The 26,266-nt window shown below is 36.9% G+C and overlaps 1 protein-coding gene across 1 annotated transcript in view; it reads left to right on the plus strand.

Moving 5' to 3' along the window:
- LOC145978585 (follistatin-related protein 1-like) overlaps positions 1–24,772 on the plus strand; it is a 99,533-nt gene extending 74,761 nt beyond the window's left edge. The window contains exons 4-7 of the mRNA XM_083111290.1: positions 2,551–2,788; positions 6,574–6,686; positions 9,691–9,754; positions 21,664–24,772. Of these exons, the coding sequence (XP_082967416.1) occupies positions 2,551–2,788; positions 6,574–6,686; positions 9,691–9,754; positions 21,664–21,883 (635 nt within the window). The 3' untranslated portion in view covers positions 21,884–24,772. The remainder of the gene's footprint in view (positions 1–2,550; positions 2,789–6,573; positions 6,687–9,690; positions 9,755–21,663) is intronic.
- Positions 24,773–26,266: the final 1,494 nt, after the last annotated feature.

Genomic DNA, 26,266 nt, shown 5'->3' on the forward strand with positions numbered 1-26,266 from the left:
GATCGATGCGGTTGAGGAAGATTTGAGAAGGATGAATATACGCAATTGGAAAAATGTAGCTCAAGATAGAACAAGGTGGAGGAAGATTGTTTGGGATGCCAGAGCCCACCAAGGGCTGTAGAGCAAAAGAAGAAGAAGAAGAAGACTTGAAAGGAAGAAGTAGCAGGCTGTGCTCTCGAAAACCAGAAAATAGAAGCAATGGGGCTGCATGTGCTGTTCTGGCAGGCCATGGGTAGTTTAGATGTCAGGTTGGTTCATACATACATAGAAAAATTCAGTTTTTCAGAGGCTCCTAGCGTCGAAATGAGGCATCAATGAACAAAACATAATTAAGAAAAGTTATTCACCTTGATGTCCTAGCTCGAAGAACAGTGAGTTTGTCATCATTCTGGGGAGGCAGAACCTGTGTCTGTGTTCATATTTTTTTCATGTAAAAATAAAGAGGCTAAATTATGAATTACCTCTTAGAATAACACAATTGGGTACGATCTTATGGGTTTCCTAAATCATACACTAATTGGTGAAACATTTCATGTAATCTCTGGAAAAGAATATCTCATGATTACTGAAGCACATTTTCTCAATGTTGAGTATTCTAGGCTTGATCTCAGAGTGGAAAAGGTGTCCTTGAAGTCGCCTTGCTCAAATTGTTACTGTGGTTATTGTTGCAATTAAAGCCACAGCGTGTGAACCGTAAGGTCAAAGGTTCGCTAAGTCTGTTATGTAACAATGGCAGCATAAAGCAATTAGGGAAACAATAATAATAAAAAAGTAAAAAATAGAAACCACATGTCCTTGTAGTCTGTGGCCTTAATTTAACTAAATGGCATGTGTTGAATTACTGTTGCAACTCTGCAAGTTGAATTGCAATAGAAAAAAATTCTCATCCATTTATTTTCAATTTATTGCATTCTGTATTGTTAAGTGTTGATGTGGTTCACAAATTGAAAAAAACAATGCAATGAGCATGGGCGTACCCAGCGGGGCAAGGGGGCATTTGTCCACCCCTGAAAATTAGTTTTACAAATTTTGTGTAATGGCAAAAATTTAAATACTATCTCAGTGAATTTAGCAGATCCAATTTTTGTTCGATAGGGTTATTGTACTATGTTAAGTTAATTTAATATACAATGTAGATAGAAGGACGACGGAGCAAACTTGTGACCAGATCGCTTTATGTGTGTCCAATATTCAAAATAATGGAATAAATATAGGGTATTCTGCATGTCAGATAGTCAGTCACATATCGAATTTGTGAACTGAAGAATGTAATGTTTTGCTTAATTTTTCACTATTGAAAATTTTAACATATAATTGTTTGGTTTCTTTTCATGGTGTATTTTTGCTTTAAATATATTTGAATACACGTATGTATACAATCACAGAAATCTACAGTATTTGCTTCTACAAATGAATAAAAAGTAGCTCTTCCAAATCTGTCCGATTGGCCCTTATCCTGGCATGCTTGTTGGTGAAGAATTTACAATTTTAGTAGGATATGTGTAACTGATCTTATTTTCTGTTACCCTGAAGTCATTTTACACACACATTTATTTTATGCAAATAGACATTCCCACCAAACAACGAGTGGGAGGGGGGGGGCTGAATAGGTTCATCCAGATTTTTCATCTGGGAGTACCATTAAGGATTTATAGTAAGGTGGAGATATACTAGTAAAATTAGCCCTGAAATGACAATAAATTGTTCCTGTATGGAAAATTTAAGGGTTGTCTGGGTAAAGAATATAAAAACTGTTAAGCATATTTGGAGATGTGTGGATGAATCACTGACCTAAATCACCTGCAATTAAAAAATATGACCAATCAGAACTGGTCCTATCACTCGCTACCAATGAATGACATGCACACATTAGAATTTCAAACCGAAACTTCTTGATTCGAACATGGTAGCTTTGTTCAAATTTTTAGGTAGGTCTGTATTAATTATTTGCATTTCTAGTGGTCATTTCTTACCTGCTTAGACATCAACACTTACAGGTGTAAAGGTGGTCAGATTGTGGTGCTGATCACATCACATCTAATATGACCAAGATCAAGAATGTGTTCAACATTACCCCACATCCCCTAAATTTGCCTTCATGGCATGGTGCTATGTGCATGGGACCTTTACCTTACTTAAATTTACTAGTTCACTAGTATCCGTTTGCATATATTTTGTTGTATACACACTCAAGCTTCTGCCTGCCACCCTATGCTTTCACCATTGTTGGAGTTGTCCTGTGGCGGTTGAGAAGCAGTTGACTTGCAGGGTTACAAGCACAAATACATTACTTTTGGAAAAAGTTTAATGAAAAGACATTGCTTATTATTCATTCTGGAAGTGAATACTGTACATTGCTTGGCGGGGGGGGGGGGGGGGGGGTCACTGCTTTTGCACACTGTAGGGCAAACTTCACCATGTCCACACCAACACATACTTGCACTTATCCCGAGTGTAGATATTTTTACAGTATTCCATCTTTCATCTATGAAGACTAGAATTGCAATGTAATTTTCTTTAATGGTGACATTTTATCTTTTTATGTTGCAGTGGTGTGCTTCCAAACCCAGAGAGACCAGCTTCATTCACGAGTGGCTGCTTTCATGAGGAAACATGACAAATCTCAGCCATGGTACAATTCTGCAATGACTGAAGTGGAAATCCTCTGGGCAAGGTTCTTCACTTGTGATGGCAACAGGGACAACTATCTGGATGCTAATGAATTCCTGGAATGCATCAAGAACGTCACTATTCATTTCAAACCTGAAGCCAACTCTGATTTAATTCGGTAAGTTTTCTTTTCTTGCTTCCTACTTTTTTTTACCAGTCTTTTTTTTTTCTGACTGAATTTAAATACCGCCCAGGAAACTTTTTCTGGATGAATTTAAATGCGGTGCAGGAACCTTTTCTCCAGATGAATTGAAATGCGGTACAGAAACCTTTTTTTCCAGCTGAATTAAATACGGTCCAGGAACCTTTTTTTCAACGATGTTTCCAAATTTAAATAGTGCGAGAAAAATATAAAATTGTTCACACTGGATGCCGGTATCTGCAATTCTTGACTGACTCTCCACAGATATTTCGTAGGGCTCCGAACAAAACTTTCATGCACTCAACAGTTTCTTTGGTAACACTTGGTCTCCCCATGTATCCTTTTCCTCTGTTATGAAATTGTTGAACTAGAATGTAAGTGGAAATATTAAAAACAGTAATAGGTAATGTAGCAGAGGATACATTGGGAAAGAAACAAAACAAGAAGAGAGAACAGTGGTTTGATGAAGAATACTCAATACTAATACAGGAGAGAAACAACGCCAGAAAAAGGATGCTTCAACGGAGAACAAGACAAGTAGTGGAAGAATATAGAGGAAAGAGGAGAGAAGCAGATAAAATATGTAGAGCCAAGAAAAGACAGTTTGAGAGAAAGAGAATAGAAGAGTTAGATGAAATGAAAGACAGAAATGAGAAACGAAAGATTTGAGAGAACAAGAGATCTGAAGAAAGGATACCAACCCAGAGCAGTTTTCTACAAGGATAAAGAAGGAATCCTCATTGGAGACAAAAGAAAAATGATGGAAAGATGGTAGGAATATTTCTGTGAATTACTTAACTGAACCATTGAGGAGGATAAAGAAGAGGGAAAAAGTGATGAAGAAGAGGAAGAAATAAGTGAGGAAGAGGAGGAAGAGATAATACCAACTTTAGAAAAAGTAAAAAATACAATAAAGTCTCTAAAGAATAATAAAGCACCAGGAGAAGATGGCATAGAATCGGAGCTGTTGAAATATGGTGGAGAGGGAGTGAAAAAGGCCATATATGAAGTGATAGAAGAAGTTTGGATAAAAGAAGAAATGCTCAGAGCCTGGACAATAGGAATAATATGCCCGATACATAAGAAAGGGGATAAAGCTAAGTGTGAAAACTACCATGGGATAACACTACTGGATGGAACTTATAAAGTATTTGGTAAAATTTTAGCAACACGATTGGAAGATTGGATGGAAAGAATAATGGGAGATTACCAAGCAGGATTTAGAAAAAATCGCTCCATGATGGACCAGATATTTTTACTGTGCCAAGTGCTGGAGAAGTTCTAGAGTATAACAAAGAACTTCACCAACTATATGTCGATTTTAAACAAGCATATGATAGCCTGAAAAGAAATAAGATCTACAGTTCAATGGAAGAGTTTGGAATCCAAAGGAAATTGATAAGACTGACAAAAATGACAATGAAAAACAACGGAATGTAAAGTCAGAGTTGAACAAGAAATGACAAACATGTTTAAGTAGAGAAAGGAGTGAGACAGGGAGATTTACTTTCTACAATACTATAATTTAGCATTGGAAAAAGTAATCCGACAACTACCAATCATCCCTGGAGGAACAATATTAAATAGACTAACACAAATAGTAGCATATGCAGATGATGTATCTTTAATAGCAAGGAATAAGCAAGCTATGGAAGAGAGTGATCAAGTGTTAGAAGAGAAAGCTCAAGAACTAGGACTGGAAGTGAACACAAATAAAACCAAATATATGAAGATGGGAGATCCAGAAAGAGGCAGAAGAGAACCTTACATGAGAATAAATGGAAAAGAATATGAAAGAGTTGAAGCCTTTAAATATTTGGGCTCAATAATAACAGCAGATAACAAGACGGCTACAGAAATACAGGAAAGGATAACAAGTGGAAATAGATGCTATTTTTCTTTGCAAAATATGTTTAAATCTAAGAACGTTAGTAGGAACAGAAAAATTAAAATATATACAACAATATTAAGACCCATAGTAATTTATGGTTCAGAAAGTTGGGTGATGTCGGTAAGAGAGGAAGATTGGTTGTTAAGGTGGTAAAGGAAAATACTGAGAAGGATATTTGGAGCGGTAAGAGATGGAGAATGAGAACAAATATGGAAGTACAGGAATTGTTTAATCAGCCAGATATTATAGTGAAGATCAAACAGGGTAGAATACGATGGGCTGGGCATGTTCAAAAGATGGAAGAAGCACAGGTTGTCAAGAAAATATTCAATGGAAAACCGGAAGGGAGAAGGAGAAGAGGTAGGCCCAGGAAAAGATGGATAGAGGACTTAAGAAGATTAGGAGTTAAAGGATGGAGAAGAAAAGCAGAGGATTGAGTTGAATGGAGAGAGGTAGTCACGAAGGCCAAGGACCTGCATGGACTGTAGCACCGACCAATAAGTAACTTTTTTCAACGATGTTTCCAAATTTAAATAGTGCGAGAAAAATATAAAATTGTTCACACTGGATGCCGGTATCTGCAATTCTTGACAGGCTCTCCACAGAGATTTCATAGGCCTCCGAACAAAACTTTCATGCACTCATCGACCGTTTCTTTGGTAACATTTTCCTCTGTTATGAAATTGTTCATACCACCTTTGTATGTGGGAGAACCATGATGTCCAAATTGCCATCAGAATGCTCTTTGAACCACTATGACACTGTTACTTCGTGCATATCCAGGACACACCAACTATTTTCAGTTGGTAGGGCAGCCATTTTTTTCGACACTGATGTACAGTTTTCTCTGAAAGATGGCAGTATAGTATTAGGGCTATTCCAAATGGGCATTCAGTATGTAATTGACAGGAATTTCACAATTTTTGGAGCATTTCCAACTCAGATTATGGTGTCACAAAATCGGCCAATAATTTGAACATGGTAGTACTCACCGAGAAAGGAAGGATAGTTCAGAGTTGCCAAGCATCTTGCCATTCTCCCCCTTGAACAGGACAGGGTGGCAAAGGTGGGCGTTCTTCCCTTGTTCTCTTGAACGTTGTTTTGAGGGTCGTGAAAGATTCAGTCCAGTCCCTTTCTTTAATCTTCGTGTTTCATCCCACTCTCATGTACCATATTTGCTGCCGTATAAGATGTCCCTTTTTTGTACACATTTCTGAGAGAAAAACTTTATCACTGAATATTATAATTAATTCCCAGTATTTCAAATATAATGTAATATGTAGGTATACTTTCAACAAAAAACTTACCTATCTAAGTAGGAAAGAATACATTTTAATAATCTTCGTTGAAACCCAGACATTCATCTCCGGAGCTTAATGAAGTCACTTGAAACCTCTTCTAAATCAGAATCAGAGTCGTCATACAACAAATTGTCTACTGTATGATCCAGTGCATTACTAATGCCACACTTCTTAAATGATTTAACCATTGTCTTAGTTTTCACAGCATCCCATGAAGCTTTGATCCATTCTCAAACTTTTCTTTCTGATGGTGTAACCTAAGCATCCACGTATAAGATGCACCGTGTTATTCAGACCTATTTTTAAAGGAAAAGAGTGTCTTATATGCCAGCAAATACGGTACATGCCACTTATTGATGCAGTGACCATACCCAGAGAATGGAAGGTTGCTGACAGCTAAAAAATGTGGCAGGACTTTCAACTGAACCTTGGCACTTGCTGTAGTTTTGGTGGGAAGATGGTGTAAGGATCCTATTTGTGACAATTAGAATATCTGGTTGTAGTTGCTTCTTTTTCAACATTGTTCTAATCAGTATGATCACTGAAGTAATAATTGTATTTATTTTCAGAGCTCTGTGTGTGGATGCCATTATAAACTCTGGTGACACAGACTCTGATTGGCGATTGAGTTTTGATGAATTCAAACACAGCATGAGTCCTCATTTTAAGCCTAAAAATAAAAGTAAGTATGATGTGTTTTGTTGTCTAATTCTGATGGTACTTAACTTGAACTTGTTACTTGCACTTCAGACTGCTTTTTATTTTTAAATGTCCTTTGAATGCATTTATGAGTTTGTGATGATAACAGTAGACAAGAATTAATCATTTTTATTGTTTCCCTTGTATGAAAATATAATTTTATTACCTGTTTCTACTCTCATGTTAAACTTCTAAATACAATTTTAGTTGTTTCGTACATCAAATGAACTCAAAGCAAATGCATGGACAATACAATTTATGTAAAAATAGAGGAAGATATTTGGTTTGTCTCTAGAAATATTTCATAAATAAATGTACAAATTGATATGTCCGACCCTATTTTCTTAATATGTCAAAACCACCTGTGCCTGATCTATTTGGTTCTTCAGCTTCACTATCCCACCTATGTTGACTCTTCCCATTCCTTGTTCTGTCCCCTCTGGTGTTTTGTACAATACTCCTTAACAATTTCATCCTCACTGCCTGTACCTTATTTTTGTCTCTCCTTTTCATTGTCCAAGTCTCTGTTCCCTATACATAGGATGGATACAAAGTAGTGGCAACACTGCTGTCACATGAAAAGGGCGAGTCACCACAAGCGTTTCGTGGCTGATAAGGGAATGTCAGACGAGGAAGTGTAGTGAGTGGGAACAGCTGTATGTTATACAGTTAAAAACAGCAGTATACAGTTAAAAACAGCAGTGCTCTGAAGCAGAGGACGAGAGTGCAAGCACCATAACAATATGTTTAGACAAGAAGAACAACGTGCGTGGATCAAAATCGAAGTGGCACGTGGTTGGAGTGCAAAGGAATGTTGGCAGGGTCTGCGTGAAGCATGTGGTGATGCAGCGTTGCCATATCATACAGTGGCACGATGGGTGAAAGTGTTTCGGGAAGGCAGGGATTCCATGCACGACCACCCCTTTCTGGAAGACCCCCCCAACGGACACCACCACCACCACCATTGAGCTCCTGGCTGCCCTGCTGGATGTGGATTGCCAATGGACAATGTGTCACAAACTGGTGCTGCACATTCTGCACGACATTCTTGGGTTCCGCAAAATCGCAGCACGTTGGATACCGCATGAAATCACCGAGGTGCAACAAGGGCATCGCTACGCATTTGCACAGGACTTGCTGAACCGCTACCAGAGGGAGGGTGAGGACTTCCTGGGAAGGATCGTCACTATGGATGAAACCTGGACTCGGTCCTACACACCACACTTGAAGCGGCAGTCCAATGAATGGAAACACCCTGGTTCTCATAGCCCAATGAACGTGTGCCCTGCACAAGGTGGTGTGAAAGTGGTGTTTATTGTTGCTTACGACAGCCAGGGTCATCCAGCACCATGCTATACCTCCCAGGCAGACTGTCAATGCAGCCTAGTACTGCACCTTCTTGCAACACCACCTTCGTCCCACATTAAGAAGGAAGCAGCGGAACGTACTGGCTTGGTCTCACATCATCCTGCATGACAATGCAAGGTGTCACACTGCGAACACTGTGACGGTGCTCCTGCATAATTGGCAGTGGGAGGTACTGGAACATCCACCGTATTCACCTGATATGAGTCCGTGTTATCACGACCTTTTTGCCAAAATGAAGGAACCACTGCACGGGAAGGACTACGACATGCACGAAGCCATCATACGTGCTATAGGATGGTCACTGCGGAACATCGACAGAGATGGATGCGGTGACGGTGTACAATGCCTTCCATACGTGTGGCAGAAGGTCGTAGAGATGGGGGGGGGGGCGATTACATTGAAGAAATGTAACACATGCTCCTCTGCCAATAGTGTCAAGTACCAATTATACCAGTGTTGCCATTACTTTTTATCCAACCCTTGTATTATCATTACGGGACATACCCAGACAACTTTTCCCAAGTATTGTCCAACTTGCGAGAGGACTATAAAAGGGGTACACAACCTGCTTCGGGAGGGGAAGGTGAGGAGAACACCAGGAGGCTGCCAAGTAGGTCATTGATTCACGTTGAGTTGTGAGACTCCACTGCAAGGCTGCAAAAACCCCGGGGCTCAAGCCAGAGCCTGACCAGAGGCAAGACCCCTCAGGCCAGCCAGCAGGACCAGCACCCTGCTGACTGTTCCAGTGTCCAGGCCCGATCCAGAGATAAATACCTGCCCCTTTATGGTGCCAATCCTTTCACACTAAACTTCTCTTCTTTATATTGGTCTAATTGCCAACTTAACAGTAAATTTGTAATTGTTACCTTAATTTAATGCTTTATCTTTGACTTGTTGCCTGTCAGTCAACAGGTCCTACCCTCCAGTACAGATGGTGAAATCCGTTGTGACTAAGGTTTAATGCCACCCATTGAGTCTCCAGGGACCTGCCCTGGGACAGAACCTTAGCTCGTAACGTTATTATAACATAATCATGCACTTCATAGGCATATGTCTGTTCTATCTCTCTCTCCCAACACTCTGATTGAGTATACTTCTTCCATTGTACTTCCCATATATTTGCAACTCTCCTTTGCCCTCAACTCTTCTCTCCGCAATTCTATTCTTGTTATTAAGGTTTGGCTGGACCTTTGGCCAACGCAAGCAATGCTGTTAGCAAAAACACCTGTCCTGTCGAAAAGCCATTATGATATTCCAAATTCTGTAAAATTACATCTCTGTAGAATTCCTTCTAGAGCATTTATGTGAATCTTAATGTTTGCTATCGCTGTTGTTTAGATATTTGCAATAGTTTTGTGGTTACATGAGTCAGTTTTTCATCACAAATATCTAGTCAATAGCAAAAGCAATCCACATGAATGCTCTAAAGGAATTTTAAACAGATTAATTTTTCAGAATTGGGAATATTTGTTTTTTGAAAGCAAATAAGTGCAGCTGAGCCTTAACACTTTGCTCTCTGTCATGTGTGAAGTGAGTATTTACATTTTATTGTTGTAACTTATTAACGTAAATTGTTTCTCTGAAGATCATTATGTATTAATATTATGATTTCTTTAAAGCTTGCTCGTTGGAAGGGAAATATTACCAAGATGGAGCTGAAACAATTGTGGATTGTAATGACTGGTAAGTATCACATATTGATATTAAATTATGCTAGATTTACTTTCTTTCTTCATATTCGCTCTTTAGAAGCAAATTATTCATTCAGATATTCGAAATACAATTATTCATAGCCAAATTGTGTGATGTTTCTACAGGCTCAGATTTTGTAGGGGGTGAGGCTCAGCCTGGGCCTCTCCGTACATGAAATGAGTAACCATCTGATATAACTTGGCCTAAAAGTTATAGCTAAAATTGCATATGGGGGGGGGGGAGTTCACAATTTCAGTTACAAATTTTAGATTATGTAAGATGTTGGATATATTTTCTATTTTTAACATTTCAAATTTATATTTTTTTTTTCCATATTTGAGTATTTTCAAAGTGACTCACCGGTGGAGGTTCCTTTGCAGATGGAGGCCTGGGGCTACAGACCCCCTAACTACCCCTAAATTTGGGCCTGCTGTGTTTCTACACAACCTACTAAGCATGTTCAACAAAAGTGATCTAAATATACATATTTGAACAAAAGACCATTAAAGTACTTCTTGAGAATCATCGTATACACAATACCCAACACTAGTGGCATGCCCCAGGGGGTTGGGGTTGGTGGGGGTTATAACTCCCCTTCGATCCGGTATTCCTAATGAAAAGGAATGTCAAAGGTAGAAAAATAGGACAAAATGAGGGCTGACTACCAAGAAAAAGTATACCTAACCCCTCCCTTTCGAAAATCCTGGGCACTACACTACCAAACACAAAACAAAAAATATATAGTTTTTAACGACTATTAAGTGCTGGTGCTTTAATTCAAAATATCATTGAAAATCCATAAGAATCATAATTAATTTCATAAGATGCTAAATAAGCATGTAAGAAAATGTTTTACAGTGAATATGTATGTGTGACTGTTGTATTTTTGATCCAAAGTTGTGTTCTAAGCCTGTCTCAGGGATTTAGTATTTACTTAAAACCTAGATTTATGTCTTGATCAGTACACTGAATTATGAATTAGTGTATTTTTGTTAGTGTATCTCCTACTTTTGGCTAATGCACCATGGTGCAAATGGGTCATAATCATATTAAATTGATGAGGGACGCTAACAAAGAACTTCCATGCTTATGCTGGGATTTGAATCTAGGATCTTTGGTGTTTGTGATTGATATCCCGGGTTTTAGGGACCATGTAAATGTAGAAGGTTTATTTTTTTTTATTAACCAGTCAGCTGTTTAATGACAAACTTTTAATTTATCGTATTGCATATAGTAGACAGTGAAATTTGGTATTGTTAATAAAATAGTAAGGCCCTGGCACCTGACATCAACGATTCATAAGTGAATCTGCAACATGCTGAATGGTCAGCTTCCAGTTTACATTTGTTGAGATACAATAATATTTCATAACAATTATTATGCCTTACACAATTTTAAGTAACCAATTGTGCCTACAACACTGTGGGTGTTAGTGGTGGGTAAAGGCAAATTTTCCACCAAAATGATCACAAATTTGGCCTTTGTGAAAAATTTTAGGGTTGGGTTGTCAGGAGGAGGTGGTGGTGTGCATAAATCAGCATACTTACCTTAGGACAATGACAACAGTAAAAATTCAAGGTTAATAGACTCTTAAATAAAAGCCAGAAAAACAATAGAATAGGTTTATTTCATCCATGAATCATATGTTTGAATTACATACTGTGATATCTCGGACATTGCAATTTGTTTGCAGGGTGGCTACTCACCATGAATTCCTTGAATTCCAGTAATTATGCTTGAATTATTGGTCCCGGGAATTCTACGTGAATGTTTCTCAGTAGATGTGAAAAATTGCAAATTTTATTTATCCAAGTCCCATTGAATTTATACATATTTATAAATGCCCTGAGGCAAGTATTTCACAATTTAGCTTTTATTTTTATTGAGGAAGGAGAAAAAAAGCCACGTGGAAAATAAAACAGAATTGTTTCAATTTGTTTACTTTGTTAGTGTCCTTTGCAGAACAATCTGACAGAGGGAAAATTATTGCAAGAAGTTGCAATTATTATCTCGAAGTTGATTATTCAAATTTGAGTGTGAAATTCTTACAGAATTAATAATTTTTCGTAGATAGTAGTATATTCCATAACATTTGTGACACATGTGTGTAGACATATTTAGTCTGAGTATGTGAAATGGCAAATGTAAACTTTGCACCTTAAACTAAATATACAGGGTGTTCCAGGAGGAAGCGGCAATACTTTGGGAACTGGTAGTATGGGCGATTCTAAGCAAAAAAGTTAATATGAACATGGGTCTGATTTTGAACGATAACAGAGATATGAACAGAAATAAAAATGATGCAGGAAAACTTAAACATAAACAGTAACAAGTAAAACATGGCAATGTAATGGTAATTGTGTAAGTAAATACTCATGTTATTAGACGCTGGATAGACACCGGAACCTCTTCCACAGTCTGAACAATTCCGGGTTTTCCCGGTCAGGAGTCGAACCCGCGACCTTTGAATTGGTAGTGGAACGCCGTACCGACAGAGCTACCACAGTCTCTTAGTAAACCATAACCTTGCCTGACAATTTCCCAAAATTGTCAACAGGTAGCACACTTGACACAGTTACTCATCGAAGCGTCTTACCTGCAGTGCTGCGAGAGTGTGTACTTGGAACACATGCACATTTGTGAGATGCTGTTATCTGGGTTGTTTCCGTATCAGTTCACAGACAGCTACCATCAAATGGCACCTACATACACGAATGAGGAGTATGCGGACATGGTGTTTGTGTACTGGTTTTGTAATGGAAGTGCGCATGCGGCTGTTGAAGAGGCATTTTCCATTACGAAGGACACCAAATAAGGTAGTGTTTACTAATACGTTTCGTGCATTGAGAGAGCGTGGAACACTTCCCAGTGCTAAAGTGACTTCTGAATGTGAAACCAGACAATCTGTTGACGAACAGGAGGAAATACTTAACCATGGTGCAACAAAGTCCTACCACTAGTACCAGACGAATGGCAACACGTCTGGGTATTCCACATACTCGTGTGTGGCGGACATTACATGGGGAACATTTGTTTCCATTTCACCAACAACAAGTGCAGGACTTATGTCCTGGTGATTACGCTTCCCGCCGTCGATTTTGTCATTGGTTACTACAGTATGCAGTACAAGTGCCATACATTTTATTCACTGATGAGGCGACCTTCACTCGTACTGGTGTGAATAATACCCATAATAGACACACTTGGGCTCAGGACAACCCTCACGAAACCCTTGTCACAGGGTACCAAGACAGATTTTCCATAAACGTGTCATGTGGCATGGTTGGCAACATTCTTCTTGGCCCAATTATCCTTCATGAATGCATGAATGCACAGCGGTACCTTCATCTGTTACAAAATGATTTGACGGACCAGTTAGACGATGTTCCTTTGCACACAAGGCGGAACCTCATCTTGCAGCCTGACGGAGCACCTGCTCATTCCAGTCGGTTGATCATTCAACATCTGAATTCCACCTACCCTAATCGATGGATTAGTTGTTGTCATCGTTGTGGCAGTGGTCTGGTGTGAGGCACCGAAGTTTTGCAGGGGAGGCACGAGAATTCCGAAAAAAGTAATTATTTTCTTCTGAAAGTTTAAAATGTGTTAAAAAAAATTCTATTGTACTGCAACTAAAGTTTGTTCTCCATTGGTAATGTTAACTCACATATTTTTGAACTGGTCCCTCACAGTGGCTGTACGGTATAAGGTGCAAGCTTTGGACTCAAGCTACGGAACATGCGTAGGATCGAGTTTCCTAGGGGGAAGCGTAACAACTTTTCCCCTGAGATTTCGGCCTGTGTATGGGACTAGTGACCATCCACCAATGTGGGGAAATTGGGGCGCTATGAATGCATAGTGTAACACAATCATACAAACCCTACAATAATGAATGGCGGTTTGTCATGCTGACCATATGCCACCTTGTAAGTACTTGATCTCCCACCTCTGGTGGGAGTGAGGCCAGCTGTCAGTAGGTAGGCAAGGGTCCTCACAGGCTGTTACACCATGGGTGGTTGTTATATTTTTGAACTCTGACAGATACTGCACTCATGCTGTATGTTGTAGAACAAAAAACATGCCCAATGCCGGATACCTAATTGATAGTGCCTTTGTACAGAAATTGTCATACCTTTCTGATGTTTTCCACAAACTGGATGTTCTGAATGTATCTTGACAAGGTACAAAGTCATCCTGCAACTATCAGAAAACATGTCAGCAGTGTTGGGGGGGGGGGGCAAAACTGGAAGGGCAAGAACAGTTTACTTCCCCTAGGCAGATAAGGTATAGCTTAGTGCAAAAGTAGCAAAATGGGGGATGGGGCAACTGCCTCCTACAACACCACTGTGTGTCATCCTTCAAAAGGAAGTTGTTCCTTTGTAAGAAAGATTCATGATGAAAGCATTGACAATTGCTCTCGTACATTGAGCATGTTGTTAGAAGGAACAGAACTACAATTAAAATCAAGAAATCCACACATTGCTGTATGCCTGCTTTTTAACATCTAATTATACAACATATCTTACTGTCTGTATTTATCCTTTTTTCTCATGAATATCGTAACTAACTAACTCTTTTTTATTTCCTCTTTAATATAATTTTCATTTGTTAATATTACTCCTAAGTATTTGAATTTGGAAACTGGTTCAAACGAGTTATCAATAATTAGATTTTGATTATTACCTAACACTTGGTTTCGGCCTGTAAGCATATATTTAGTTTTCTCTTTGTTAACTTCCAAACCTATCTCTTTAGCAGTTTTGAAAAATATTTTAGCATTAGTTTTAATTGTATTTATATCATCCCCTAATAAGTCTACATCATCTGCATATGCTAACAACTGAGTCACACAATTTAATTTTAGTCCTTCGTTAGTTTATTTTACCTTCCTAACAGCATATTCTAAGGCAAAATTAAAGAGCAATGAAGATAATGCATCTCCTTGTTTTAACCCATCATGAATTGTAAATTTGTCACACATGTTAATACTTAATACCACACGAATTTTACTTTCTGTTTCACTGGTGCATACTTTTATCATACTAACAAGCTTCTTAGGTATTCCAAACTCTACTAATATATTATATAATTTATCTCTTTTGACCGAATCATATGCTTTTTTGAAATCAATGAATAGCTGATGGACATTTTGATTATATTCCCACTTTTTTTCAAGTGTCTGTCTGATGTGAAAATTTTGATCTGTTACGTTTAAATCCACATTGATAATCACCTATAATTTCATTAGCATTGTTAAAAGAATGTTAGATAATATTTTATATGTTGTTGAGAGTAGAGAAATTCCATGGTAATTATTGCAGTTCCTTTTATCACCTTTTTTAAACACAGGAACAATTATGGATGGATTTCTTCTTTATTCCATATTAAACTAATTAATTTATGAATTTGACATATTAACGAATTTCCACCATATTTAATTAACTCAGCTGGTATTAAATCAATGCCAGGTGCATTGTTATTCTTTAGCCTTTTAATAGCATCTTTAACTTCAGTGAAGTTAGGTTCTGGAACTAAAGGTTCTGCTGTGTGTACTTCATTTACTCCTGATTTATCTCCTACATGAACATTTAAAAGGTCATTAAAGTAGTTCTTCCATTAATTTAGAATATCGCTTGGGTCAGCTAGAAAATCACAGTCTTTATCTTTTATCAAGTTTTTTACTTTAGGTTGCCACCCCTGTCTAAATTCATTTACACCTTTATATAAATCTCTGATATTTTTGTTTTTGCTGTTTGTTTCAATTTCGTTAATTTTGCTTTTCAAGTAATCTCTTTTTTTACTTCTAAACTTGCGGTTAACTTCTCGCTTTATTCTATTATAATTGCTTACATTTGTATCATCAGAGTTATTTAACTACTAAATCTAGCCTGATTTCTTATTTCTATTAGATTATGACATTCATTATCAAACCATGGCTTACTTTTTATTGGTTTATGGTATCCTATACTTTCTTTAGCTGCTGATTCTATTGCATTACGTATGTGCTCCCAATTCTTATTTACGTCTGTTTCATTTACATTTTCATCATCATTTAAATCCTGCAAAACATCAAATCTATTGGACAGTTTAATTTGGTAATCTTTCTTAATTCTTTCATCAGCAAATTTTCCTGTATTAAAGTTTATAACTTTTAGATTTTGTTGCTTATGATTTATCACTGCGAGTCTTTCTCTTAATTTAGCAATTACTAAATAATGGTCACTGGCACAGTCTGCACCTCTATGTGTACGAACATCAATTATACTAGTATGTCTTATCTTATCAATGAGAATATGATCTATCTGATTATGAGTTTTACAATCTGGAGAAGACCAGGTATATTTATGGATATCTTTGTTTATAAGTGGTACTTTTCACAATTAAATTCTTTGAGGTTGCAAAAGCAGTCAATCTTATACCATTATCATTACTTAATTCATGAAGACTTCTTTCATGAATATCGTATTACTGAATAAAATGATACCAGCTTATAAACATTAAAAAGTTTGCAACGTTCCTCCCAGAGCACTACACACTACACCAGGAAGCGGTGCAAAAGTGTACCCATATATGCTAGCATGTAGCCAGTCGAAGACATGGATTCAAAGTATCTCAGGGCTTGCGGGGTTTACTATGGAAAGGTAAAAAGTCAACTAGTAAAACTTTATTTATATTTATACCAGGGTTGGTCCGGGTGAGCCCAGCCCAGTTTTCCCCACGTAGGTTTTTTCAGAAAACCCTACCTTGAAAAAACTCACTCAAAATGTGTTTTTTTTTTGTTTTTTTTTTTTTTTCAGAAAATGTAAATTATTGCTTTAAATAATTGTGAGGTTCTAGAATTGTTAACAGTTTGAGAAAACTTGTAAAATAAAGGCTTAACCAAGTTTTTATACTCAAAGAATTCATGCAGTACAAGTCACAGTGGGGTTTTCAGGATTTTTCTCAAATCATGCTAGAAATAGACTTTTAACAGAAATAATACGAACATATATCCAAAAATCAAGAGGGTCTGAAATAATTAGATAAAACATTGAACGAACAAAGCTTATAATTTTGAAGTGTGGTAGCATTTAGATATCAGTCACTTCCGTATGTGGGCAAGCCACATAGTTTCACCTGTGACTATCAACTTTTACAATAAATGTTTCCATGTATAGAACATTACAAAGGAGAATTGAATTCATTTTATTGAAATATCGTGAAAGTAGAATAAAGTTAACTGTGGTATAATTAGACCAAACACTTTTCGAATGATTCATTTCATTTCTCAAAATTTAGTATGTGTGCAAATGTTCTGTTTTTTTTTCCAATGCCTGAGACCGAGACCCCTCCCTCTAGTTCAGTGCATTGATGAACGTTATTTATCCTTACCCATGTAGGATAAATGTTATTTGTGGTTAGGAGCTCTATACCCAAGTCGTCGTGCACTCATAATCTACTACAATTTCATTTTTTCTTAAAAATAGGGGGTGTGGGGTACTCAAATAAATACAATGCATACGTATACTTTCATATTTTCACCATTTTTGACATTTTCAAACCTTTTCAGAGAATACAATTTCGAGCTTTGTGCATAAAAGTTTCAGGAGCATTGTGACATTACTTGCACTGTAAATTCACAATAAAAGTATCGAAACATAATGCATAATTTAGGAGCGGCATGGGTGGGGTGGATGGGCAAAGAAAGCCAAGTCATCTATTTAGTGACCATGAAAACATGTTTCTGCAGCTAGAAAACTTGACAGACTGCAATGGTATTACATGTGAGTGAAATTGAACAATGTGTTTCAAGATACTATGCTCTTTTTCCCCAAAACTGTCTACATTGCATTTTCGCAGTATAAGGAACTGAACTCAGTCATTGTAGATAATTGGTCGGTCCGCAATTTTGCAGTAAAACTTTTAAAATTATATTTCATGGTTTAGGAGAGGAGTGGTGATAAAATCGCAAACATACATTTTGCCATAAATGTAAAGCTTTTGAGTTGCAATTTTTAGAGTTACAAGATAACTTAAAGGATTGGTGTCGTATTTGAGAAAAAAATTGTCTCTGTTTAAAGATGGTGGATGACACTGATTTACATGCCTTGTGAGAGCTTTAAGTTATGCAAATATTTGAGGTTAGATTTTTGTAGATTAAGAAAACCAAGTCTCGGCTACATTAGGACATTACTTGAGCTTGAGCTTTTTAATAAAAAAAAACTGTAATATAGTGTGTGCTTTAGGAAGGGTGGGGGAAAGTTACCAATTTTGAGACCGCGATTTCTGTAGCAAATTTAATAGTTCTTAAGCTGAAATTCATGTTGCAGCTAAATACATACCCCCAGAGAATGATTTTATTTTGCATTTGTTGAAAGCATTTAAAGATGGTGGATGTAAAATTGATTTTTTTATATTTTGAGGTAGCTCCAAATTCTGATGCCACTTTCAAATATCTCCCTAAACTACATTTTTGGACATTTAGAAAAGAGACTAAAATATTTTAGGGCATTTCTTGGCTTGACAAATATTTTTTTAAAATATAGTGCATATGTATGTTGGGATCTAAATTGGGGTCACTAATGTTTTGTTCATAGCAACCAGATATTTTGGGGTATGGATATGGTATTCCATTTGGATAAAATCAGTCAAGACAATTAAATATGTCAGCCTTATAATTTTGGCATGGTTAATACACAGAGCAGTTATTTAAACTTGAAACGTTCAAAAAAAATGATGAGAAAACACAACTATGAACAAACTGTATTCAAGCAGATATCAAAGTAAGTGTGTGTGTGTGTGCGTGCGTGTGCAGCTTCCATATGTTGTAAAAGTTAAGTTTCCCGTGCATATAGCACCGCACCATGAAAGCACATTCAGGGGATATGGGAGTAGGGCCTGACATATTCTTGATCTCTGCCATTTTGGAGGTGATGTAAAAAGGTAAAGTAAAGGTAAAGTTTTCCCCTGTGCTTTGCACCATGCCATGAAGGCGTATAGGGGGTGCGGGGGTAACGCCCCACACTTTCTTGATCCGGTCGTGAGTGGGGGTGATGTGATCAGCACCATGCCCCTGACCGCCTTTACCCCCCAGGGTTTCCCCCAGGTACCCATGTTATTCGACGCTGGGTGGACGCCGGGGCCGCTTCCAACGTTAGAAAAGTTCCCGGATTTGAACCGGCCGGGGATCGAACCCGGGACCTTTAGCAAGGTAGTCAGATGCGTTACCGACTGAGCCACAGGGGCCACCTGGATGTAATCACAACCAAACTCCGGCTGCCTTTACCCCTCCCCCAGGACCCACTGATTTGAGGCTGGGTGAGTTCCACATCTGCTTTATGCAGGGACAAGACCGTAAAAATACTGACCTTAGATCACCCACCCCAAGATTCAAATCTGGGTCTCCTGCATGAGCAATTAGCCAGCCTGTCTAGTTTTTTTTTTTTTTATATTTGTAATAAAAGCAATACCGTAGGCAGTAGTATCCCCCTTTTTCTCAATTTTCACACACATCAATTTTCTATGTTCTTCGTATTTTCATTGGGACAAACAAACATCCACATCCGAACCAGGATTCTAATCTGGGACCCCTGGCTTTGCAGTGTGCTGTGCTAACCACTCTGCCACAGAGGTTGAATAAACCACTGCAGCTATCAAGTATGAGTCTAATATTGCAATGCGCAACCCTGGGAACTGTTCAGATTTATTAACTGTTACACCATCCATGAAGATTAGAATTAAACTGTTTGTCAAATTTTTCAGAACAAAGTATTTTGGGTGATTTAATAATTTGTCCCGCACTGTGTTTGTGCAGTCATGCTTTGGGCTCCGGCTATGGGACATGTGCAGGTTTGAGTCTCCTTTGGGAAATGTAACAGCGTTTCTCCTGGGATTTCGGCTTATGTATGAGACTGGGGAACACTCACCATCATGATTAATTTTAGGAGTACGAATGAGTAGCATAACCAGGTCATGAAAACCTACAACGATGACTGGGGTTCGTCGTGCTGACCACATGCCACCCCGTAACTGGTTGCATTATCTTCCACCTCAGAGTAGGATCAGGTGGGAGTGTGGCCGGCAGTTGGTAGGTAGGCCTGGGCCCTCAATGGTCTGTTGCGGGACAGGTTATTTATGTTTTGAGTTTAATCATTTCAAGGTGTGAGGCCTTGACTGTCAATTCTTAACTATGTTAACAAAATATTAAATAGTTTTTGATTCAGTGAACTAAAACAATACAAATTGAATGTTCCAATATATTACTATGAGAGAAAAATGTATTTCATTTTTAAAAAAATATATTTATAAACATAACCTGAAAAAAACCAAATAAAACCCAGTTTTGCCTGGGTTTTTTCAAGTTTTATCTGAAAAAAAAAAAACCCTGAAAAAGCCCACACAGGTTGGGTCTTTTTTTTTTAAAAAAAAATAACAGACCAACCCTGATTTATACATACATGTAAATTACCAGTTTAGCACACTCTCACTTATTTCATCACAGTGAGGTGCCTGGGGAGCGTTAGTGACCTTATTTAATTTAGGGGCATCAATTAGTGCATGTAACCAATAGCAGCCTTTGTAGTCGTCACGTGCCACACTGTCTGGGGACAACATGCGAAAGCGTCCAACCAATTGTAAGGGATGGGCCGGGGGCCCTTGGAATCGCAAAGGTGTTCGGATCAAAGGATGCTGCAGAGCCAATCAGGCTACTGCAAGGGAACGGTCCGGTCCCTTGGTATGTCCAGTCAGTAGCAAGGGATGGCGAGGTAGTATTTGAAGGTCTGGGAGCACCCAGGAGACTTGGGCTGCCACGACCTAAGGGTAACACACCAAGATTGTATGGGGCAGACCAGGTAGGTAGGTTATCTGTTCCTCTTATTTTCCTCCTTCCTTCTAGCTGCGTGGCTATTGGATACTGGTTGGGGAATCATTCAGACTAGATCTGGGAACCAGGTCTTTCCAGTCGGCATTTGGCAGTCAACTGAGCTCCGGGCTTCGCTGCTCCGTTTATATACTGTTTGGTGGCAGCACAGAGGCAGGTGGAGAAGATTTGAACTAAGCTGGCTGCAGCGTTGTAAACTCCCTTCAATTTAAGAGTTGCAACCCACACACTATGAATTATCATATTTTTACATTGTAAAAATCATAAATATAAAAAGTTACTAAAAGCACATGGTAATACAATCTTAACACATGTGTGCTAAAATACGTTACAACAAACTACGCACAAGACAAGAAGATACAACAATACAAGCTATATGTTAGACAACAATTACAGATATGTGCATAAGATTAGATAAGCATCCAAACTTTAACTGAAGGTGTATGCCTCGCAGGGCATTTAGCATGCTTTTTTAATCATCCCTAACAAAACATTTTAAATATGGCGACCACATAGGATCGCTGAATGTGTTGACCAAGCAGGGTCATTACAAGTTGTACACCATTGTGTTAATCATTATATTTTCATTACTTGTATATATACCAAAAGTAAACAAACATGAGATTTTGTGTTGATCTTTCATGGTCACGTCACATGTATTTATCTAGGTGAGGTGCCTACAGATTTTTAACAGCGGAGGGGAGCCACGACAGCTAGAAGTTTGAAAACCCCTGATATATACAGTTTAGTTTAATTGAATTTATTTGAATTAGAATTTTTGGATACATTGGAATCGCAGACCCTTTATATTGTTAATATACTCGTATGTGTGTGTATGGATGAGAAGCAGTAATACGTGAAATTGAAATTGAGAAAACATCTACTTGTACCCTTGAATTTTTGGATAGTTATCTTTGAAAACCGGGAATTATACTTGAATTTTATCATGGACCTAGTGTGGCCACCCTGGTTTGATACAGAGCAAGTCATTAATATCATTTGTATAAATAATTACTCTTTATTATTATTTTTTTTTTAGTATATGTGCTTGTGGAAATTGGGTATGCACCTCTTCAGTGTGTCAAGACAAATTTGAAGATCCAGATTTGAATGATGACGACGAAGATGAAGATGAGGAAGATGACATCATAAAACATCAATATGAACTTGGCCACAAGCGTGATGACAAGCTGAAGCACAAATTTAAGAAGTCAAAAGATAAGCACCACATGAAGGAACTGAGCCACAATCATGTGTAATGATAAGAAAAATAGCCAGTGAAGCTAAATATTAAGATAAGTCAGGGAAATAGAAGTTTTCTGATACATCACATTTTATTCTTTTTTAAAATAGTTTCTGTACTTATTTTTTAAACTGTGTAATTGAAATATTATATATGAATTTTTACCTTAAAAATTGTTCCAATGTATGAATGCAGGTATCTGTATATTGATCTATTTCTTTTAGTAAGAACTTGCATATTTAGTGGGAATGGATAATATAAGCATTGTAGAATATGTTTCATTACTTCATAGCATTTTAAATTTTGCAAACATTTGAGAACTGGTGCAATGACTCTATAACTGTCCAAATATCACATTTACACTTTGTATATATCCGATACAAATTAATCTTGCAGCTAACTTTTGTGAAATGTTATGGGGATTTGATGATATATACAGGGTGCCATTTTAATGGTGCCCACGGACCACAGAAACGTATAGAGGACATCAAAACAAACAACTTTTCTCTGTATAATTTTTCTCGTAGGTGCAGTCATTTCGCCACTACAGTTGTTCAAAAAAGCCAGTTTTACATTCTGGCAAACCCAATGGAACATTTGATCACACCCGTGATGTCATTTCCTGCTGCGAAACTGTGCACGGTAGTGTTGCAAGGAACAAAAATTTTGGAGAAAAGGACAGACTACCAAATACGTTATGAGCTGTAAAACTAAGATAGGAATGCATCCAGTAGACCAAACATGTAGGAAAACAGAGCCTACCAGCCAGAAGACAAGCAGTCATCCTAGGGGAAGGGGGAAGTGAACCAACGATACGAAAATGGTAGAAAAACATCGTATTCAAAATCAAGTGGCAATATCAGATTTTGTCTTTTAGCCTACATGTCAAATATAATCAACAAATTTTCTTAGACTTAGTTTACATCCAGCTGTTTACTCCCAACATCATATCAAATATTTGCAAATCTCATTGCAAGGTTGATATCTACAGGTTTGTATATCCATTTGTCCTGATACATATGTTGTGGTATTTTGGTGCTGATAACTGAAGTATCAGAGGTTCACGTTGTTACATATTGGCTAAAACACATGCAACCACACTAACAACCTAATCATGAATCAGCAGCGAATGTACTGCCATATTCACAGTTTCAAACTATTACATGTGCGTAGATAAACAGTCGCCGGAGAGCTTGTTTTACTACTACTTATATCCCTGTATTTTCAAGCATATTTGTCCCTTGCTGCATAATGCCGTGAATATACATTACATGTTACGTACCTATGGAATTTTGAGTTCTTCATTTCTATTTTGTCAACTGTTCAGTGTCGCACAGACAACCAGTATCAGAAGGACGAAGTGGATATACTAAACTGTAGACGCCAACTTGGCAATGAGATTTGCAAATATATGACGTGTAGGCTGAGACAAAATTCGATATTACCACTTCCTTTTGAATATGTTGTTTTACTACCATTTCTCATATCGTTGATTCACATCCCGTTAGGTTATTAAAAGCATTTTCTCACTTTGTTTAACGGTACATAATGTGGCTGGTTGTAGCTGTCATTTTTCACAGAATGTGTTCCTGGCAACCCTGCCACGCATCACATCACGACAGGAAATGACATCTCAAATACAGTCAAATGTCTTGTGTGTGGTTGCCAGCATTCAGGCAGCAAAATGGGCTTTTTTGAATGACTAGTGCTGAAAGGATGCACCGAGAAAAATGTTACTGAAAAAAAAAATGTTTTGATATCCTCTACACGTTTCTGTGGTCCGTGGGTACCATTAAAATGACACCCTTTTATATTTATTGTTACTCAGTTTTATTTATTAATTTTGGTTTAAACTGTTGTTCATCCAAATTTGCTTAAAAATTATTTTTCTGCCTTATCAAGAAAATAATTGAAGCCAAAAATGAGCTTAGAAGAATAAATAAGAAAGGTATATTTCAGATATGGATTAGTTTGTTATAAACATTCTATATTATACTCCTTCAAATCACAGAAGTAACACAGTATTTTTTCAGTACAGAGTACTTTTTATTTTCTCTTTAATTTATGAAAATAATTAAACATTCATGCTTTCAGAAATGTATATAGTTTTTTGAAAAATAAATTGTAAATCAATAATTAAATTAAATCAATCCTTGGAACTTTAACAAGTACCATACATTTGCATAGGTCATTGCTAATACAGAAGCAATATTTTAATTTGATCGATGATTTTGTTTCAATTATAGTTATGTAGATTTGTAATAATATATAAATCAATTTTTTTCACATTTAAAAATTAGAAATGGAAGTACATTTTACAAGATATATATTAATTTAACTCTTTCAACACATTCAGTGACTGAGAAAACATTGTAGCCAAAAGTTTAGAAATTTTGATTGGGATGTAAAATTTCACTTCAATAACTGAAGAATTTGTGGCATTGTAGTTTTGTGGCTTATCTTGGTACACATATATATTTGTTTTTATCCAAGTATCATGACAAAGGTTTAAGTCATTCTTTCTGTTTATCTAATTATGTCAATAGTAAACTTGACTTGCTTTAAAATGGGTGCTATAATGATGAAAATATGCTTTCTATGCTTTACTTTATTGTAATTTAATAGTATTTTTATGTGCAGCTATGTTTTACAATTATAAGACTTGATTTCAGTTTTGATCATGTAATGAACTGAATGAAGGAAGATAAGAAAACAACTCATGCTAACAAATGACCAAGTGTCACTGCCAAGATGATAGAGTTTTATTTGTTAAGACAAATATTGTTGAATGTTTAAATTACATACATTTTGAAGATTACTGTTTCTTCTCCCAATTGTGGGAGATACAGCTTTGTTCTTAACAAATGAATTGTGTATACTTTTACAATAAAAATGTCAAAATTTATTGGGACTTGTAATGTTTATAGTTGCAATGTTCCTTCCCTGACATGCAATCCAAATTTGATTGCCCAAAACTCAAATCTACATATAGGAGAACAAGTACAAATATTCAGTCAGTGATGCGAGAAAAAAAGTTGAAAGGTAAGTCTTATATTTGATTGCTTGTTGCTTGATGTTATCTATTCATAATTTATGATGTGTGCAACTTACTCACTTTTATAGATTAATTCGTATTTTCAATAAATTAATAAAAAATACAAACACGTATGTACAAAAGTTTTGTATTTTTGATTAATTTATTAAAAATACGAATTATATCTATTTTCATGTTATCTATCAAAAGCAAATTGTTTGCAATATACAAGAGATGCAGGATGTATAATTTATTTGTATGTTGAGGAAATATATTCAGATTTAATTTCTGTGAGAATATCACATTAACATTGCATGCTTTTTCCCTTTGAAACAAAATTTATAATTCTTAATTTGCAAGCATTGCTACGCCCTTTGGGGGTACGTACAAACATGTTATTTACCACTGCTACAGAAATATCTTAATCTCAGGGGATAGGTTCTTTATTCGAGAATTCCAAATAAGAAAGCATTTTATAGCCAAGAGGATATAGTTAAATGCGGATCTATATTCTGAAAACTATATACAATACAGAGAAGAAAACATATAGCGAAGCTTGTGTATACATTGAATATATATATATATATATGCTGATTCCAAATTTACGTCTGTTATATTCTTCTTAAAAAGGAATTATTCTTCTTTCTTCTCGTAATTTCTGGAAAAGGCTTCTTCTTCCTTCCTATCTTTGATTTTGGGAAAAGGCTTCTTCTTTTCTTCCTTCTGTTTTGGGAAAGGCTTCTTCTTCTTTTCCTTCTTCTAATTTATTTCTTCCCTTTTAAATCATAATCTTATTTATTATATATATGCGCTTGCTTTCCCCGTTTCTTTAGCAAACAATACAAGCTATACTTATAGAAAGATTAGGGGTGTCTAAACTGACAATAGCACCACCTCCTATGGAACGACCAAAAAGGGGAATAGCCCAGGATCGCTAACAGCAAGCGCTGCCTATGGCCCAGTGCGTCTAGTAAGAAGCACAACCGTAAGTGCTTCGTGGCATCTAATTTGACACAGCGCCACCAAGGGACGGACAAATACAAAAGCTGATGTTCTCCTCGTCAGAGGATCAAAAAAGAGAAAGATACATTTCTGAATTCATTTGCTCACTTATTAACTTTCCTAATTGTTTCATATACGAGCATATTCTTAATTATCCTAATTGGCTATATACAACATTTTATTCACTCCTTCTATAATTTTTATACTCTTCCTTTATATATTTTGCATTTACTATAATATATATAATCGCTCTTCTCCGCTCCAAGTTTCTACAGTGAACTCTGTTTTTCTTCATATGGCATGCTGCCATCTATCGTCACTCTCGGGAAACATTTCTTCCTTGCATTTTTCATTGTGTCATCG

This window comes from Lepisma saccharinum, chromosome 25, assembly GCF_977018435.1.
Source record: "Lepisma saccharinum chromosome 25, izLepSacc3.1, whole genome shotgun sequence".
NCBI lineage: Eukaryota > Metazoa > Arthropoda > Insecta > Zygentoma > Lepismatidae > Lepisma > Lepisma saccharinum.